The 20520-nt window shown below is 54.7% G+C and overlaps 1 protein-coding gene across 2 annotated transcripts in view; it reads right to left on the bottom strand.

Annotated features, from left to right (window-relative positions):
- Positions 1–4841: 4841 nt before the first annotated feature.
- The window catches only part of RPS6KA2 (ribosomal protein S6 kinase A2), a 159437-nt gene continuing 143758 nt past the window's right edge, over positions 4842–20520 (bottom strand). The window contains exons 15-21 of one of the 2 annotated variants that reach the window (XM_060029653.1): positions 19802–19891; positions 17925–18083; positions 16274–16435; positions 13664–13740; positions 12318–12435; positions 8540–8677; positions 4843–7879 (exon numbers count right to left, since the gene is read on the bottom strand). In XM_060029653.1, the coding sequence (XP_059885636.1) occupies positions 7754–7879; positions 8540–8677; positions 12318–12435; positions 13664–13740; positions 16274–16435; positions 17925–18083; positions 19802–19891 (870 nt within the window). In that variant the 3' untranslated portion in view covers positions 4843–7753. Of the gene's footprint in view, positions 7880–8539; positions 8678–12317; positions 12436–13663; positions 13741–16273; positions 16436–17924; positions 18084–19801; positions 19892–20520 lie in introns of both variants that reach the window. The other variant, XM_060029654.1, reaches the window with a different exon arrangement.

Here is a 20520-nt window from a genome sequence, read left to right as displayed (position 1 = left end):
GACTTTTATTTAATTTTAAGCAATTTAAATTTAAATAGACAGCGTGATGGGAGCGCACCCTGTTGGACGGCGCGGAATTATAAACTTAAGGTAGGGCGCGTCTCGAGATTAGCTGAGAACACACCGGCCAAGGTCATGGGGGTCAAATATCAGATAAATAGGCTGGACTTTCTCCAGAAGAAGCAGAGCTGCTGAAGCTTTTCCTTTAACACAGTGAAGGGTTACGGGCGCCACTGTCTGTTGATAGAATTTTAAGCCTCAGCGTGGACAATGGGCTTGGGGGGCAGTGCTGCAGCGGGGAGCCCAGTCAGTAGGTCAGTGCGGCTGCCCAGGTGAGCAGAGAGAAGCGGGGATAACGGGAATGAAAGGAAGCCCCGGCTCAGGAGACGAACCAGCGGGATCTGAAGGTTGATGCGGGAGGGGCTGGGGGAGAGGCTCTGGACCAAAGGATGGGTCCATCTCTGGATGGATCCTCTGGAAATGGTGTGAGTCAAAGTGTCTCCACTGAGTTCGGGGATCAGGAAGGAGCGGCAAGTGTTGGGAGGCTGGGGTGAAGACGCAGGTTCAGGATTGATGAACCAGGATGAAGTGCTTGGCAAATGTCCCCTATGTGTGAGATAATTAAAGTTAATGTAAAACCAACCAAAGCCAGAGGAGCCTGACGTGTTGCCGTGTAGGTTCCTGGTGTGTCAATCTGTGCTTCTCACACAGATTTTGGCAACGTTGGCATAGATCTCAGACGCCCAGATCTGCCGAGAGCTCAGGCTGGCAGTCCCTGACCGGGTATAAGGAACCAGGGGCAGGACTGGGGACAGCTGCCATCCCCGCACCGTCCCAGGGAAGCTGCGATCTGGGAGGGGTGCCGGGGAGGGAGGGGACACTTTCAACACTGCGCTCTAGTGGCACATTGTGACGATTGCAAACTCACAGAAAGCCCTTGCTCTGTGCCCGAGGCTGTAGTGAAGCTTTGGGGGGAGGAAATGAACTCATGTGACCCTCCCTGCCCTGCAGTACCTGCCCCCCACTGCCGCGTGCTGACCCACCGGTGACGCCTTCTCTGACCCTGTTTGAATTTGCCCACCACTGCCCACCTTGTCCTCTGTTTCTCCCACAATGCTCAGTACCGTTTGAGAGCCACATCCTCTGTGTGATTTGTTTCTTCTGTTTCCCCTCACTAGGAAAAAGGCTGATGGAGGGCAGAGAGATTTGTCTGCTTCCCTGGTGCCTGGCGAAGAGCTGGTGTCAGGAAATGTTTGTGTGAATGAACCAGTAGATCGAGAGCCGTCCGACGGAGAACCTCCCGGACAGTGGCTCAGAGCTCTGCCCTTCCTGGACAGCCCTGGACACCCCGTGCAGTGGGCCCTCCCCTTTCAGCGCCTCCATCAGCCGTCAGGAGGCTGAGACCCCCGCCCAGGGGTCAATGCCTTCTCCCATTTCCGCAGGGGGTCCTGGAAGGTTTTGTTGGAGGAAACGGAAGTCTGGAGTCACTAGAATGTTCGGGGGATGTGGGAGCCTGAGTCCCAGCCTGTGAACTGTAGTCTGGGAGGCGTACTGACCTCTGGCTTCCTTTTGCCTAAAATGTCAGGGACAGTCGCTTGTCCGGTTCCTGTGAGGCCAATGTTTATTATTTTATCATTAATCTTCTCAAGGGCTTAGACATTAAACTTTCACTACTGTTCATATCAAAGGCTTTTAGATCGAGTTCTATGTGAGTCTGGGTTTCCTTGGACGCTTTCCAGGTTTCACTGGGGATATTTTGTAACTAGGCGAGAGTTTACGTTGTTAGCAAAACCTCAGGCTCTAAAAATGTGTTTTAAAGTTATGTGAAGAGCTTAACTCTGCTCTCAATTTCTCTTAAGAAAATCTTTTCTTTAGTCTGAACACTTACTTATTCAACTGTTATTTAGGACTAAAAACAAACCTGATCGATCCAGTTTCCAAGTCCATGAAGAAGCAGGGTTTGAAAGTCTGTGGGTTTTGACGTGTCTCCGCGTGATCAAAGTTTCCAATTTCACAATCTGTCCCTCAGCCCAAAGCAGAACCCAGGAGAGCTGAGGTCAGGGGCCAAACTGGCTTCCTATTCCCTCAGGAGAGAAAACCCCGTGTGATACAATTTGGGGAAAACACCGAAATAAATGGAACTTGCTGCCAACAATGACGTTTCGGAGCTGAAACCACAGCTGCGGTTTGGAAATCGTGGCTCTCTCGCCCAAGCTCAGGTGTGATGAAAACAGCATAGTGAAGGTGGTTCCTCTGCCAAACATTTATTTGATGTCTCTCCTCACCACGGTAAAGGACACACACGTGCCCACACTGGACGTACGTCGTAAACAAGTGTTCTTGATTTTGGATCCTGAATTGTAGCCATTATCGGGGAATCAATTAGATAAAATTCAAAAGTCATGGGCTCAACATTGAAAGGTTGGTAACATCTGTTGCTGAGGAGAACCAGCAAATCTTAAGGATCAGTGCACGTTCTGAATTCCCTTCCTGAATAAAATGGCAAGTCCCCTCGGTCCGCTCTGCTTTTCCCTCAGAGCGCTCGCCACCTTGGCATCTACCGTTTATGTGCCGTTACTGGTTTGCTTTTCCTCCCCTGCTGGAAGCTTAGCGTCACCAGAGGAGGGCCCTGCCCTGTGGCTGAGGAACCTCTTAGGACAGCGATGGGAGTGTGGTCCAAGCTCAAGAAATGTGTTCTGATTGAGCGAATCTCTGCTGTGAGGGATCATCTGTTTAGTCTGAGTTTCCACATGCCAGGGATGAAATGACTGTCACTATGTGAAAGCACTGACAAGCTGAAACAGCTGGGGCGGTTGTCCTCCCGTCAGTGGAGGTGCCCCGACCCTTGCGCGGCCAAGGAATCCGAGCCCTGGGATGGGGACGTGTCCACACCACACTGGCAGCAGAGCCCGACCCCATGCCCAGCCTCTGACTCGGGATCCTGAGTCACAAGCTGCCCTGCCACCTGCCCTCGTACACGAGATTTGCTCATTTTACCTAGGAGGTCACAGACCGGATAAAACACCAGGGATTTGGTGGGCGGCATAACTGGGTGACCCGGGGGCTGCCTTGGAAGCCAGAAGCCCAGGCTCGAGGCTCCCTTACCCGCCGCATGTTTCCAGCATCTTGGGAAGCAAATACGGCCAGTGGTCTGGGATGGCATTACCCAGGACAAGTGGCAAGCTGGATTAGCAAGTAGAGATACAACGCTCTGCATGAAAGGCACCTGGAGGACTAGGTTACATCCTGCAAAAGACGGATGTGTGTGCTTGCGGTCGAGTTAGCGGGACGTCCCCTGAGACACTGCACAGCCGGGGAGACAGGACTGCGTCCCCGTCCCGGGCAAAGGATGGCTGTTTGCCTGCAGCCCTTTATAAATGACTGGTGTTTCCCAAGTTGGGCCCCGGCTGTCACACAGCCCTCTGGGTAACCCTCGGCCTGGGCCACACTCCACCACCCCCGTGAGACCGGGGGGCCAGGGGACTGACACACACAGGGTCTCGCTGTTTGCTATGGGGGTGGCTGGGCTCTGACCCAGAGTCTCGCGTCTCGGTCCGGCATCCACGAGACTGTGGCAGGTAACTTGTCAGCTTCTGAGAAAGCAAAGCCCCAAAGCGACACAGCTCCTGAATCTCGTCCCCCTGTGAACCACACACAGGCTGAAACGTGTGGCCAGATCTTCGCTGGCCCGGCAGACAGAGTGACGGGCCCCGCAAAGATGTCACGTGCTGGTGCCGGGGCAAAGGGGAGCTGAGGTGGCAGGGGGAATTCAGGCTGCTAACCAGCTGGCCTTACAGAAGGGAGTGTGTCCTGGGTGCTCCAGGTGGGTGACAGATGTGAGGACCGTAGCTTTGGCCCCTGCGGCTGGCTCTGAGGCTGGAGGGACACTGGGAAAGGGCTGGAAAGGTCTCCCCTAGAGCCCCCAGAAGGAATGCAGCCCTGCCCACACCCTGATTTCACCCCATGGGACCCATCTCGGACTTGTGACCTCCAGAACTATCACATAACGAATTGTTCAGCACCACCAGGTTAAGGGAATTTATCACAGTGGCAATAGAAGATAACACACATCGGATGTAAGAGATGCTTTCTCCAATTCAATCTCTTCCACTTGGCATTTTCTGAGCACGCTCTGGGGCAGCAGGAGAAAGAATTCCTTGGGCGTTATTGTTGGCCCTGAAATTCAGCGCTCCACCTGCACTGTGAGGCTGTAGGATCTCGGGAAGATCCCTCACCTGCTGGGGAAGCAGCCCCAAAACGATGGCAGAGATGTGTGCGTGGGGGGGTCCCACCGGCTGACACACGCAGGTTAGGAACTAAGAGGGAAGAAGAAATTAGGTTGCAGAGCTCACGACCGACAGCGTAGCTTCTTGTTTTATTACTGTACGAAGAAAAGCTGGGCGTGAGGTGGCAGGTGGCACACCCGCGAGAGACCGCGGGGCTGGCGCCCAGCAGCCCACCCGGGCCACCTGCTTCATTACCAACATGACCACCCCGTCTCCTGCCGGGTTGCACGGGGAGCGGACGCACACACACGTGCTCACACGTGCAAACGCACACACGCGCATCACACAATGCACTTGGGCATGCGCTTACACACCCACACGTGCACGCACGCGCGGCCCCGTGCCCGCACAGCTCTCAGGGTGGGGGACGGCCGTGCCGCCTGCCCCCACGAAGAGGCCAGCTGGTGGCAGCAGAGGCTGGGGCGGCCGGAAGGCGGTGCAAGGGGAGGGGGAGGGCCTGGTCGAGTTAGGCCGGAAGGCGGTGCAAGGGGGAGGTGAGAAGCTCACCTGCAGACTGTTATTCGGGACGGTATAGAAAGTCCAATATCACAGTTATGCTAGAAAAATAGTACACTTCATAAAACCCATGTTTATTAAAAAAATCTATTCAGAAAGTCTGGAAAGCGTAATAAATATCGTAGAGTGGCCGCCCATCTCCAACATAAAATATAAAGCGTGAACACGAGAGTCCCCTGTAAACACGGACGCGGGCAGGGACACAAAGTGCTGGCGGCGTCCTCGGGGGAGCGCGGGCTCGGCTGCAGCTGGCGGGTCCCTCCCCGGGGACGCCGTGAGCCTGCGGGTGGCTTCTCCTCGTCACTCAGGGCCTGCGGCGTCCTTTCCATTCTAGAACCCCACGGCTCTCGGAGCGGTGAGGGCCACCAAACCACGTGGGAGAGGACGAGTGCGGATCAGATCCCTCCCGTGCTGGAAGCACCCAGTGAAGCAAGGCCACCACCCCAGAGCGGCGCTGGGTCACGCCACTAGTGAGCAGGGCCGGCTCGCATCGGAGCCGTGGCCAATCGAGCCCTGACAGCCGTCCGCGCAGCAACACACACGCGGGTAGTCTGAAATCACGCCCCACTGCCCCTGGGGAACAAGTGAAACCTCACTCTTGCCCAGTGTGACGTGGGGGGCAGCACTGGGCGAAGCTCTCCCTCCGGGGGGCATCAGGTGTTTCTCTTAAAGTGGGCAGGCGCCGGGGTGGATGGGACCACAGTGGGTACCACGGAGGGGGACCGGCAGGGCCAAAGGCCTGAGACCCCGGGCTCGGGTTTATCACAACCAAGTCTGGTTCTGGTGATCCAGAGGGGGTCTGACTCTACAGGAGGGCAGGGCAGCCAGTTAACTTGCTGGGCTGTCACACCACGTGTGCAAATCCCGCAAGGCCTTGCGTGAATGGTGGAGGTGCCCGTACAGGTGAATAACGCGGTGATCGCACCTTCATTCACATACCGACTGCCGGTTAGGAAGCCCAGCCACTGGCTACTTGAGACTTAAGCCAGTTCAATTAAACACAGGCTCTCAGCTTCTCTAGGCTGCCTCTCTGCAGAAGGGTTTCAAGTACCACTTTGTTTTGCAGAAGGGCGAGGGAGTGGAGGTATCTCAGGGCATTCGAGTTGGTTCAGGAGAGAGTGGGGAAGAGCCGGGTGCCCCTGCCACGGGCGGGGTCCGGTGCGGGGTGAGTCCTGGGGTCCCCGCGGGGCTCTGAACGGTCAGAACTAAGGCTGCACACGTAAGGGGGCTGGTGTGACGCACAGAAAACACGCGCTGGCCGCTCTCCCAGCCGTGCTGCATCTCTGTCTCTCCTTTCTGTCCCCTTCCATCACAACACACGGATTTCAAGCAAACCAGCAACGTGCCGACGAGCCCAGGACAGAGGCCCAGGCGGCTGACGGACCGGCCGTTGCCCGCGCGGCAAACACAAGATACAAGGACCACTGTCGATTTCTGGGAGGGCAAAATCTGTGAGCTGGGGCCCCCCAGGTGTTCCTAAGTTTCCAATAACAGACGAAATAGTTCTGACCTAAAACAAAACTCTTGTGGGTGGACGTCTTTTGAGCCTTGGGAAAAGAATTGAGAAATATGCCAAGTGCCCAAGAGGGCTTTGTGGGAAAACAGGTCCATGAACCTGTCCCCACCTTTTTATTCCTTGTGGTTCTGAGGAAAAGAAAAAAAAAAAAGGCTCACGGGATAATTAAAGCTTCTGCGATACGTTTATATTTTCAGGTCTGAAAACCATTAGACCGAGCTAGGGAGCTAATTTTTAGAAGGCGGCATTGTTTTTGTTTTTGTCGGTCGAGTTGGGTACCAGAGTGAGTTAAAATGGAGGGACTTTCAGAAATTGTCTTCTTGGTGAAAACCCGGCTGAGACCAACAGGTGCCCCCCCTCCCCCCGAGGGCAGGGGGTGCCCAGTGACGCTGGCCAGTCACAGCACGGTGGGCAAGGGCCTGGTTTGGGGCCGGCTGGGAGGACACAGGCCTCTGTCCTCCAGGCCCGGCGGTGGCTCGCCCTGCATCACACCCACTCCTGTGTTCACACGCCCCGGGGGAAACATTAAATATCCCTGACACGTCAGGTGAGGACAGACCTGTGCAACAGAAACTCAAAGCACAACACAAAAGCACAGCTTCCACAAAGGGCACCCCTGCTCTCAGCAACACATCCTCTGCTCCCCTCTGGCCCCGGGCGGGGGGCAGGGGTCTCCAGGGGAACCGAGAAGGGACTGACGGGAGGCAACCCAACTGAGGGTTCCCACGGGCCACAGGGTTTCCATGAAAGGGGAAAGCCAGCACTCAGGGAAGCCCAGGCCCTCTCGGAAGCTCGGGGCGGCCGCGGCGACCCTTGAGCCGCTCCTGCAGACCCCGGTCCTCAGGAGAACGCGAAAACACGGGCACAGGTTGGGCTGGCTCCCTCCCGGGGACGCGAGCGATTCTTGGGAAGCGTGGCCACCGAGGCGAAGTTGCTGCTCCCGGGGCCGGGGTGGCCTCGCCCCATCAGATCTGCAACGGGAGAGAACGTGGGGGCCTCAGTCCCAAGTGGGGGGCAATGAGACGAGGGCTCTTTGGATCATCTGGAGGGACCAGGCATCTGCTCCTAGGTGCCCTGTGCCCGCCGGTCACTCAGCCGCGGGCAAGGGCAGAGGCGCAGACGCCGGGCCCCCAGGGCTCTGCCGTTAACTGTCACCTTCGCACCGTGACACCTGGGCTGTGTGTGCCGGAAATCAGACCAGGTCACTGACTTTATAACTGGGAAACACGCGTCTCCACGGAAACACAGGCCACAACTGCGCAAGACCCACGGGCTGGGGGGCCTCCAGGCACCCGGCAGGTCCGCAGTGGAAGGGCCCCGGCTGGTCGGCTGGGGGCGGAGACGGCAAGGTCAGCACAGCCAGGCGTCGGGAGGTCCCGCCTGGATCCCCTCTGGCTGCCCGAGAAGGTGCAGGATGAGCGGGCGCCGGGCTCGGCTACAGCCGCGTGGACGTGAGTCTCTTCATGCCCCGGCGTTGCGCCAGGCTGGAGGACAACACGGGCTCCAGCCGCGGGGCCTGGGGGGCTCTGTTCAGAGCGAAGTAGGTGGCGGCCATCGCTCCCTGCAACACAAGGGAGCGGCGGTGACGCTGTGCTGGCCCCCGACCCGGCCTGGGCCTCGCCGAGCCTGGGCTACGGGAGGCCTTCCTTCAGGGCCACGGAGCACCGGCCCTCAAACATCAGGGTGCTGCTCTGATCGCCGTGCCCACCCGCCCCCCGGACCCCATCTGTGAACCGTGCGGTGACTGGGGGTAGGCGCTCTGGGCTCCCGGGGAGCCCCAGGCTGAGGTTCTCCCGGCCCCCGATCCGCTCTGCGGCTGCGGGGTCCCTGGGGTGCCCTCCTGGCAACGGCACCCCAGCTCTGCCAATCTTGAGGATCCGGGACCAACCTGGGTGACTGGGCCCCTCCTGGAGCAGCTCTAAGCCCTTGGGTGGTCTTGAACGGGCGGCTCCCAGCAGGAGAACCCCAGCCGTGCACCCCTCCCAGAAGAGGGGCCGCCCCTTCTGTGTTAACAGAAGTTGTCACTTACTCAGAGTCCGGCATGTGACTGCACGTATGGGATGAACCAAGTAGCCGTAAATACACGCGGGATGCCTATCTGGGCCTGTTGCGGGTTCCCTGCCGGCACCCCGTGACCCCTGGGGTTAGCCGTGCGGGTATCGGGGCAGCTCTCTGGAGTCCCCGCTCCCACCGTTCTGCCGTGGGGACCAGTGGTCGGTACCTTCACCAAGTGGACGTCCTGTCTGCGGAGCTGGTTTGGGGACAGGTACTCTCTGTTTACAATCCAGGGGTGTCTGAGGACCTGGACGGCTGTCAGGCGCTGCTGAGGGTCCACGTGGAGCATCTTGGACACGACATCCTGTGGGGGGAGGGCAGTGGGTGCCGCTGCTTCTCAGGGCTCCCAGCCACAGTCCTCCCCTGCTCACGGCGACACCCGGCCACCAGGCTGACAAGCTCCGCGCCTGGGGCCGAACGTTTACCCCCAGGTTTCTACACATGTGAATTTTTTTTTAAAGCTTTAACCGTCGTCAACTTGGTGGATCACCCCAGGTTCATACAGTATTAAAGATTTTATGTCTGAAGAGAAATCAAATGTGGAAACGTTCAATAGAGGGTGTAAGTTACTGAAATATCATTTGAGTAAAAACGATAATCTTCCAAAGGGAGAAGCTGAAATAATGACTATCCCACAGATATAAACCAGTCATAACAATGTCCTCAGTTACATTTTATCACATATAATAAATATTACTATCCTCAAATCCACAAGTGTTTGCTGCAAATAATCACCAACTGTGGAATTAGTGATCTGCTGCTGTTACTTGTGTCCAAAGGGGCTCATGTTCCATAGAGGTGATTTTCTTATTTGAGTTTGTTCGTTTTTTGTTTGTTTTTTTTTTGCGGTATGCGGGCCTCTCACCACCGTGGCCTCTCCCGTTGCGGAGCACAGGCTCTGGACGTGCAGGCTCAGCGGCCATGGCTCACGGGCCCAGCCGTTCCGCGGCATGTGGGATCTTCCTGGACCGGGGCACGAACCCGTGTCCCCTGCATCGGCAGGCGGACTCCCAACCACTGCGCCACCAGGGAAGCCCTGATTTTCTTATTTGATTGTAATGTAATAGCAACAAAAACTCCTACAACGGGTTTAAAGACTGAGCTCCACTTCAGATTTACATGTGGCAATGCATGCAAATGTGTGTACCTACGTCTACACACACGTACAATTAGAACTGTGAGTTGCGTCTGCATGGAATTCATGAGACTGTCTTCACATGCTTGAGGCACCTGCTCTTGTGAGCATCAGGGCTGTCCTTGGGGGAAAGAGGGTGAATATTACATCCCTGTTTTGTAGGTGAAGACGTGATGTGTATAGTTCTTCACCAAGTGCCCAAGGAAGAGCCTCGGTGAGAATCCGTGCTTTTCTGCTGGCCTCCTCTCCTCCTTTCACTGTTCCCATCACATTCCAAAATGAAATGGAATCAGTTAGAGTATCTGTTTAATGTGAAGTTGCATCACTCAACAGAGTTTGTGGTCATCAACCGCAACAAAGAAATATTATACACTAATAAATATCCTTCTACAGAGAAATACAATGCCTTTTGATATTTGATAACATTAATCTTGGTAACTTCTTGAAACAAATATCTCCTGGAAGGACTGTTCTCCCCATTTCTATGTGTGGAAAATGAAAGCAGGGAGACCTTTATTGACTTGATCAAGACCTCACAGTAGGGACTTCCCTGGCGGTCCAGTGTTTAGGACTCTGCACTGTCACTGCCGAGGGCAGGGGTTCAGTCTCTGGTTGGGGAACTAAGATCCTGCAAGCTGCGTGGCGAGGCCAAAAAAAAAAAAAAAAACAACTCACAGTAAAGCAGTGTGTTTTTACACAGTGCATGCAGGAGGCAGATAAAGTATCATAACATACAAATCCGTAGGCTTTGCCTGTTTTCGGAGGATTGGAGGTTTTGTTGTGTGGCGAGCACAGAGCGGGGAAAGGCACAGGGGAATGAGTGAGGGGAAGATATGGCAGGGAAGGAGCAGGGAGAAGCCGGCAAAAGGTCCTGGGAGGCAGCGAAGCCCTCTCCCTGCAGCTGTGACCTTGGTAACGTGTCCTGTACCTGATGAACTCCTTTCCTGCCACCTTTTCCCTGCCCCTCACTCCTGCTTGAAATCACCTCTCAAAGAAACCACCAGCACCCAAGTCCTGGTCTGTGGCTCTACTGTGGGAACCGGAACTAAGACAATTCCCATACTCATTCAAAACAGAGTGGATGGAAGGAGCAATGCGGGTGTCAGGGTGCGACACAGGGGAGGTGCTCACTAAATGCCGGCTGCCATTACCTCCACCATGACCTCCACCATCTCCTCCACCATGACCTCCACCATCTCCTCCACCATGACCTCCACCATCTCCTCCACCATGACCTCCACCATCTCCTCCACCATGACCTTCACCATCTGCTCCACCATGACCTTCGCCATCTCCTCCACCATGACCTCCACCATCTCCTCCACCATGACCTTCACAACACCTCCACTTCTTCCACCATGACCTTCACCACTACATCCACCATCTCCTCCACCATGACCTTCACCATCAGCTCCACCATGACCTTCACCATTCCCATCATCTCCACCATGACCTTCACCACCACATCCACCATCTTCTCCACCATGACCTCCACCATCTCCTCCACCATGACCTTCACCATCACATCCACCATCACCTCCAGCATCTCCTCTGCCATCTCCACCATCCTCTTCACCACCTTCGTCACCTCCAGCATCTCCTCCACCATCACTGAATGAGGTCACACAGAGACGGTAATGGCAGAGCTGGAATCAGAACCCCAGAATTTCTCCTCCTCTGGTCATTTTATAGAAACACAAGAAATAGACTGTTGATGCTGTTTCTCACTGTGGTTGGACTATAATTTACTATTTGATTAGAGAGGAATTCCAAGTCTGATGGACAGAGAAACAGGGCTGGTCACAAATGGTGCAGATGCAGAGAAGCCCCAATTCAAAGTATTTTTTAATAACAGAAATACACCCCTGTACCAGAGTTTTACTTGATCAGTCTGTGAACACTCAGGGCTATCATTTTGCAACATCCCTAAAAGTGTGATGGTTAATTTTCTGTGTCAACTTGGTTAGGCCATGGTACCCAGTGTTTGGTCAAACACCTGTCTGTTTTATAATAATTATAAATGGAGTACAATCTTTAAAACTCGTGAATCACTATGTTGTACACCTGCAACTTACATAATGAACCATACTTCAATGAAAAAAAAGAAAAACAAAACAAAAGACACTCGTCTAGAGAACTCCCTGGTGGTCCAGTGGTTAGGACTCTGCCCTTTCACTGCCGAGGGTGCAGGTTCAATTCCTGGTTGGGGAAGTAAGATCCCACAGGCTGTGTGGTGAGGCCAACCCCCCCACCCCAAAAAAAAAGAACCAATAGTGATCTAGATGTTTCTGTGAAGGTGACATTAACAATTAAATCTGTCAACTTCTCCATAATGTGCGTGGGCCTCATCCAATCAGCTGAAGGTCTTAAGTGAAAAAAGACTGAAGTCCCCGAGGAAAAGGGAATTCTGCCAGAAGACGGCCTTTGGACTAGAGCCGCAACATCTACTCTTTCCTGAGTCTCCAGGCTTCTGGCCTGGCCTATAGGTTTTGGACTTGCCTCCACAATTCCATAAAAATAAATAGCTCATCCTCTGTCTTAGTCTCTCTCTGTCTCTGTCTCTATACATACACATCCTATTGGTTCTGTATCTCCAGAGAACCCTAATACACCAAGGCTGTAGAAAATGTGAAAAGTGTGATGAAATATTTTTGCAAAATTTCCTTTTTTTAGCTGTGTTTCTTAAAAAAATCTATGAGCATAAAATATCTATATGATTTACACGAAAAGTATCCTCTAGTATTCTCAAAGATAAAATGGTTACTGCAGAATCTCCACACCTGAGAAGAGCACTGGGCAATGTACTCACCTTTGCCGCATCAGATATGGAATCCCAGTTTCCCCCGGAAAGGGCGTACTTCCCGCTGCCAATCCTTGCCAAGATATCCTCAGGGGTATCATCTGGTCCGTTTGCAAAAGGGGTAAATCTGTGTGATGAGAGAATTTGTGGTAATGAGCTTCCATTTTATAATCTAAGATAAAGTTCATTTCGCCTCTTTGTTGTAAAAAGAATAATATTTTCTTTCCCATCATGCCCCAAATCCAGGATTCATGGTAAAGTGTAATTTATTTCTTACTGCTGTGTCTCTTTTCCTTACTCAGCCAGTGAAGGAAGTTCTGTGGACCCAAGGATGAGCCTTTCTGGACCGTTTCTGGCTTCCCTGGTGACAGTGTGGTACAGTGGTTTGCCCGGTGATGCGGTTTCCATGGTGACAGTGTGGTATATAGTGGACGGGAGACTGGGATTTGAAGTCTGAGAGACCCATGGTCGATCTATTACCAACTCTGGCTTCTTTGACAAATGAATTTTTTGAACCTCAATTGCAAAATGGGCAGAATAATACACTCGCAGGTACGCACAGACACACACAAAATGCAAACGGTTCTTGCCCTACTGTAAGTGTGTGATAGATGTTTACTGTCACCCCTTCACATAAACCAGGGTGGGTCAGTGTAGCCTCCCCAGAAAGAGAATTATATGTAATCCTAACGCACTTCCTTCAGTGGCAGGGTTTGTACTCCTAGTTTATGTATTGGCAAAGTAAGCACCAGAAGAATCACAAAGCGTGGCATTGGGAAGAAACTGCAGGGCCTCCTTTGCTATTGCAGCCCTCAGGGCACGGCCCCAGGCTCACTGGGGCTCCCCCCTCCACTGCGACACTAGTCACTGATTGACTAGGAAATACCTCACTGAGGCCACGCAAAAAGCAGGGCATTCTCAGTCACTCCTGTGATTCACCCGGGAGCAGAGCTAGTGAGGGTGAATCTATGACCCGGAGCCTGGGCTGCCTGCCTCTTCGAGACGTGGCTGCTTCCTGGCTCGAGAAGATGTCTGTAAGGAAAGATGCTGTGACCTCTGTGCAGAGGATGCGTGGTGCAGAGGCGAGAACGTGGACCCGCGGTCAGAGGCTTGGGTTTTTGTTGATGAGCTGGGCTGAGCTGTGGAGCCCCAGTTCCCTAATTCCAGAGACACACTTGAACGACAAGGCGTGACTTTCCGCCCTTGCTCTCTGGTTGTCCTGCAGGGGCTTCAGGAGACTGAACTCAAGGTCTGTAGGTATGGGCCCACACCATGCACAGGGACAGGCCCACAAGGGCCAGCAGCCTCGGCAGGGGTGCCCTGAGCGCTGACACCCACGTGAGGGTTTGCGTTACCCCGCCAGCATGGTGTACAGCAGGATCCCCAGACTCCAGATGTCACAAGCCGCGTCATAGCCTTGCCGCTTCAGGACCTGCCGGGGGAAAAGCAGACGACGGATAAGCACTTGGCAGGGAAAATTCAAGCTGTGATGGGTGCATAACCCCGGCGGGGGTCGGGGAGATGGCTGGGGATGCGGGGTGGCTTCAGTGGAACTGTCGCTTATCGCCGCAAAGCCAACCCTAATTCCGTGCAGTAGGATTCCCCAAAGACCCTCGCACACAGGGAGCCCTGGCTCTTGCCAGATACACGACAGACTGAAGAGGAAACAGTTAATTTTTAAGGCAGAAGAATTTTGGGAGTTCCCTGGTGGCCTAGTGGTTAGGATTCCGGGCTTTCACTGCGGTGGCCCAGGTTCAATCCTTGGTCGGGGAACTGAGATCCTGCAAGCCGTGCGGTGTGGCAAAAACCAAAACCAAACAAAACCAAAACCAAAACAAAACAGAAGAATTTTTTTTACTCTGGTAAAACATACTTAGCATAACATTTCCCACCTTTGCCGTTTTTAGGCGTACGGTTGAGTGATACTAGGTACGTTCATATTGCTGGGCAGCTGTCAGCATCACCCATCCCCACAACTCTTTTCCTTTTGCAAAACTGAAGCTCTGTCCCCACGAAACAACAACTCCCCCTCCCCTCCCCCCAGCCCCTGGGAACTACCATTTAACTTTCTGTCTCTATGAATTTGCCAACTCTAGGTCCCTCATGTAAGAGGAATCACAAAATTGTCCTTTTCTTCCTGGCGTATCACACTCAACACAGTGTCCTCAAGGTTCGTCCATGATGTGGCGTAGGACAGGATTTCCCTCTTTCTTAAGGCTAATATTCCACTGTACCGTCCATCCATCGATGGACACGTGGGTTGTTTCCACCTTTTCGCTGCTGTGAACACGGGTGGACAGATACCTGTTCTTGCCTCTGCTTTCAACTCTTCTGGGTTTGTACCCAGAGGTGGAGTTGCTTGGTCACCTGGTAGTTCTGTGTTTGAGTTTCTGAGGACTAGTTAACACGGGAGAGTGTTCGTGTCCCGGGGGTACACACTTCAGGGGAAGGCAATCCTCTGATATGTCTACAGTTGAATAACAATAAAGAAAGCAGCGCGAGTACTCCGGGCGACTGCAGGTCACTGGACTGACATTGAACGTGAAGTCAGGAGAGCCGTGTCCAATTTCCTTAGACACGAGGGCCGGGATCTTTGCACCCCAGGCGTGGTGTCTGCAGCATGGCAGGTCACCGAGGCGTGTGAACACACCAAGCGTTCGGGGTTCAAGCCCTTGCCCACGTTCACTAGCTGAGTGATCTTCAGTCCCTTCAACACATGGGGTCTGTTTTTTTTTTAATCTGTGAGCTGTTTGTGGCTAACAGTATCTACCCTGCCCACTCCATGTGGCATAGGAGGATAAAAGCAAAAAATACAGGTAAAAGTGCTCAGTAAATGGTAAAGTAATATACCAACGTAAGGTAGTCTCTAATCACTAAAACCAATACTATTAACATTAGTAGCGATCAAATAAGGCAATAATATTGCTCAAATAGAACCAGATTGTTCTTAAAGGGGCTACAGGTAGCATCTGGACAGCCTAATGATGGCCCCAGCTGCGTATCCATCCGTATCCTGGCAGGCACGTGGACATCTTCCTCGTGGACCACTGGCCGTGGTCACCTCGTGGACCCCACCTGGGTCACCTCTCAGCTCACAGACTGGCCACTAGGGGCCAGCATGCCTCTCTCTTAGGACTTTCTGTACGTGTCACTGCACCCACCAGGGCCACCCTGGAGCGGCTTCACCAACCACCAGAGGGATCCACGCAGAACCTAATGTCTGTTTTCATTCCTGACCTCCCCCCCCCGCCCCGCCCCCATCAGCAACGTCAGCCTCTTCTGTTTCCAGCTCTGCTCTCACCAGCATCTTGGGTTTGGTTGCTTTTCTAAAAAGCAAGAAACTGGATTTGTCTCCACAAACACATCAGTGAGTGCAGGACCTACCGGAAATGATCCCCAGAGCCCGAAAAGGGCACAGCACGTACGAGATGTGCTGCCGAGGCCTCTGGTGCCCTGAGACGAGGGGGCGGGAGGGGGGGCCGGCAGGATTCACGTGCGTTCTCATCCGCAAATCTCGGCGGAACCCCAGCGTTCGGTCCCACAGCACCTGACTCGCTCCTGGAGCTCTGGGAAACAACCTAGATCAAGAGCTCTGGCACCAAGTCCACGCACGTGCCCTCCCTCCTGGTGCAGCTGCTGGTAGATTGCTGATCCCAGGTGACCCACTGGCTCCCTGCCCGGTTGTAGGAGAGACCGACGCACTATTTCTCACCGCAACTCCTAACAGACAGGCAGGTTTGATCGAAATCGTCTAGAGCACAATGACAATTCCACATGCAAACCTCACCATTACAAATTTTACGAATAGGAAATAAAATGATAAAATAACTGTGTTTGAGCGAAGAGAGACCGAAGCTCCTCGTTTCTGCCCTCTAGAGTTACTGCCGACGCCAGTACACCGAACCGCGCAGTGACTCTGGAAGTAGGAAAGGGCCGTCCTCCCGCCGGCTCAGCGGCCCTCTCACCTCCGGGGCAACGAAGTTGGCTGTGTAGCAGGGGGTCATCAGCAGCCCGTTCTCGGCTCGCAGCTGCTTGGCGAACCCGAAGTCACAGATCCGGATGGACTCGGGGTTTCCAGACTCGTCCATGTACAGAATGTTGCTCGGCTTCAGGTCTCGATGAACGACCTAGAGAGGCAGGAGGAAGTGCGCCTGAGCTGGGGCCCAGGCTGGAGCAGGGGACAGAAGCGGGGACACACTCAGGAGATAAGGGCTTATTTGGAGTCGTTTATTCTGGGCAGGTCCTGAGGCAGGAAGCAATCGGCTGGGATGCTCCGATCTCTGTAGGTCCTCCCCCCTCTCTTTCTCTCACACTGACACTCAAAAATCGAGGACCCCACCTAAGCCCCTCGGATGGCGAGTGAGTATCTGGATGAAGAGATAAGTAAGCCTGTGCCCAAGATCAGGGAGGTCCGCTGGGGCCATCACACAGAGAGACACTGGTGGTGAGCTCAGTAACACGGGTGGAAGATTTCTAAAGAGAAACATCTGCTGTGTGATGCCACGTTCCAGCGGGCAGGTGTCGGGCACCCAGCGGGTGATGCAGACAAGGAGCCTCTGTCGTGTGCACGTGGCCAGTGGACAGAAATCCGAGAGCCGCATCTGTGCGGAGGGAGCCGCACGGCGCTCTGAGCACCGAGGACGGGCCGGCGGCGCCTCAAAGCACAGCGGCCATGTAGCTATTTAGGGCACAAAGCGGCTTCTTCTGAAGGGGACAGAGGCCGATTGTAAGAACATGTGGTGTGTCTGCATGTGGCTTGGGGCCCACGTGTCTCATTGTCCTGCTAACACCCAGGGAGAGGACAGAGAAGGGAGATTAAAGGGCCACGGCCGGCAGCCGGCTTACAGGGGCTCCGATGGCCGGGAAACAAAAGACTTCGGTTCCAGGTCTATTGCCCCCCCTCGTGCAACAGAAGCCAACCTGCAAAACCATCATCTGCAGGGCTGCTTCTACAGTCTGACCGTCCTGGGAGATGACCATCGTGTAGCCCTGGAGGAATGCCCTGGTCAGACGGGGCTGCATTTTAAAAGCTGACAGCCACACGTGCACGGCTGGCCAGGGAAGCACTGCTGCTTCCTGGGAGGTGCTGAGAAGGTGGGGGTCTGGGGCTGAGGGCGAGGGGTCTAGAAGCATGGTGCTGGGTTAGAACCCGGCTGTGTGTGCAGCTCTGGGCGCGATATGCAACCCTTCTGTGCTCTGGTCTCCTCATCTGTGAAATGGGTGTGATCCAGAGTCTAGAACTGCCCAGACGAAGAGCTCAGAGCAGCACCTGGAACCCTCCGCGGTCGCTGTCATTTTACCACCATATTTCTTGGCATTGGTGGAGGAATTCAATTCTAAATAGGGCAACTGATGAACATTCCAAATTTCCCTTTATCAAGCCCAAACTACTTTTTTGCTGGTCTCGGTGAATTTAATTTCTTGACCTAGCTCCTGGACACACAGCATGTGTGTCTAAAATCATTTAGACCCAAGAGGGACGGTTGTGATTCACAAGGAAGACGAGGACACCTGAGTTCCCAGCTCTTGAGCCCGTGGCCTGAGCGCCCCCGGGTCCCGCTCTTCCTCTGTCCTCCCCGCGGGGCTGCCCAGGGTGGGGGTGGGGCGTGGCCTTACCCCCTGGGAGTGGAGGTAGTCCATGGTCTTGGTGATGGTGCACAGCACATCGCTGGCCTCCCGCTCCGAGAAGTACCTCTGCCGCAGGATACGGTCCAGCAGCTCCCCACCCCGCATCAGCTCCATCACCAGGTACACGAACTTCCCGTCGTCGTAGACCTGGGGGTGGGGCGGGAGAGCACACAGGCCTCAGGGACCTCGCGGTCACCCTCGTGGGCCTGCTGGCCACTGGGAAGGAGGGGCCACCCCGGCAGGGGCAGGGGGCGCATCAGTGCATAGAGCCTGGAGTCCCAGTACTCCCCTGGGAGCAGACACAAGACTTCTGTAGAAGATGAGTGAGGATTCTCTAGTCATGCCAGACGAGGCTCTTCTTGGGGAAAAAACCGCTTTAATGATCTGCTGCTGGGCAGGGCATGGGTCAGCAGCGCTGAGATCTGCATGGATGGATTTAGCTGCAGTGAACCCTGGTACTGCCCCGCCTCCAGGAGAGCGATGTTCAGAGACGGACAACGCGATGCTGGCCCAGCCCCAGGTGGCGGCGTTCTCCAGGGCCGCGCTTTTCAAACCTTACCGAGCAGGTGGTTGGTGGGGAGCCTGACCCCGGGGGCCCTCTACGCTGCTGTGCCCTGTGCGGGGGACAAGCCCTGGGAGTCCGGGAGGAGAGGAGGTAGGAGGGCTGGTCTGCTTTTATTTCAGAAAAGCAGTAGATGAAGAGAGCTTTCGTCATACTAGCGTTAATCTCCTGAACGTAAAAGACAAACCAAACCAACAAGCTCTGGGTCTCTGTCAGGCCGATGGCCCAGCAGAGGGGCCGCCCAAGTGCTGAGAAGAACCAGAGAGAGACGGAGCAAAGCACCTGAATACGGTGACTTTCTAGCTTCCGAGCCAGTGATTTCAGAACAAATCACTACAACAATCTGGCTGGCACGGAGCTCAATAAAGGACGTAAAGTTCATCTTGTTGTATTTATTTCTGAGTTTATGAGCAAACGCTCTGCTTTTGCGAATGTGCCCAGGGTGACGTCGCTCATCCCAAGCACAGTCAGGGCTCTTCGGGAGTTTTCAAATTCGCTGATTTCTGTTTGCGGACCTTCGCACACACACAACGAAGGCAAGAGCAGGGGGCTGATCTCGCGCAGGGGAGCTGACCGTGACCCGCAGGGACGCAGCTGGGCTGCACTTCAAGCTTTGCTCGCACAAGGCCTGTTCCACGCTTTCCTCAGAACTGAATTGGCATTTGGAAGGCCTCTTACTCCAGGCATTTATGGGGCCCAAAGGAAACTGAGGTGGCCCCAGTATTTTGAGGTTTTGGGTTCGCGATGCTGGGATCACTCTGGAGTTGGAGAGGAAGACAAGGCTCTCTCCCCTGCCTGACCCCAGAGGCCCAGCCCTAGGCTGCCAGGTGCACCCAACTGGCTCCAGTGTGACTGGGCCCTGCTCCCTTCCCCTCTTTCAGGGACAAGGGCCACACATCGCTCAATCGGGAAAGCGAAGGGAGCTGGGAGGGGCTCCGGGTCTGGAGTCTCAGAGCTGGAGCCCATCTCATGGGCCCCACGCTCTCCATGACAGCGAAGCGAAACACACCTGGATTAGAATCCACACCACCTCTCTCTCCTTTACGCACGTGCGCATTCTGTGATTTGGGAGGAGTGGGGTGCCATCAACGGGGTGTGAATAAACGGCCCGGCAGGCCGGGCTACCCAGCTGCCGGGTGTCCCCGAGCTGTCCGGGCAGCAGCCCCTCCGGCTCCGAGCTCCTGGGCGCCAGGAACAGCTGGTGAGCCGAGCAGCCGGCTTGCACCAGATCAACGGTGGCTTCTGGCGCCGGCCGGAGGGACACAGAGCGCAAGCGACACCACTGTTGCACGGAGGCGCTTACGTCTTTGAGGGTGATGATGTTGGGGTGCTGGCCGTACCGCAGGAGGATCTCAATCTCTTCCGAGGGGTCCCTTTTACTCTTATCGATGATCTGAAACAAACAGAGGTGGACGTGAGGCTTCCAGCTGGCGCCTGCGGCTGCAACCCTTTCTGCCCCTCCTCCCCTCCGGCTCAAGCTCAACCAAGATAGCCCGCAACTGCCTAGGAATTCACGGCAACCCTTGATTCCCCACTGAGCAGAAGAGACTGACGTGAAAAAGAGAGAGCACCTGCCTGCACACGCTAATGTTAAGCTATGACAGGGCTGCAAGGAGAAGGGTGGGTTCGGGGCGCTCACACAGGCACCACCGAAGACAGAAGGCGCTCTTCCACCACTCGCAGCGCAGGCTCTGGGTTGGCGGCCTGTGCCCCCTGCCCCATCCAAAGTGGGCCTCCGGCTGCCGTGCATCTCTCTCCCTGTTTGGTGGTCACACACCGGCAACAAAGTGAGACCCAGTGTGGTTCTCACCAAGAGACGCCACGGCGGCGTGCGTGCCGAGGCTGCGCTGTGACTTACACATACGGACGCTCCTTCTGGCTCCTACCTCCTCCTGCTGGTCTTAGGATGGCAGATAAAATCCTCTTACCCCATGAAAACAGATGGCTTCCGATCACAGGGTGTCATGAATGAAAGCCCAGCTGGAAACAAGGGGTCACCTGTTGGTGGACAGTCACTCAAAC

The sequence above is a fragment of the Delphinus delphis genome, chromosome 14, assembly GCF_949987515.2.
Source record: "Delphinus delphis chromosome 14, mDelDel1.2, whole genome shotgun sequence".
Taxonomy (NCBI): domain Eukaryota; kingdom Metazoa; phylum Chordata; class Mammalia; order Artiodactyla; family Delphinidae; genus Delphinus; species Delphinus delphis.
Note: the sequence above shows the minus strand (reverse complement) of the source record. Positions and strands in the feature narration are given on the sequence as shown.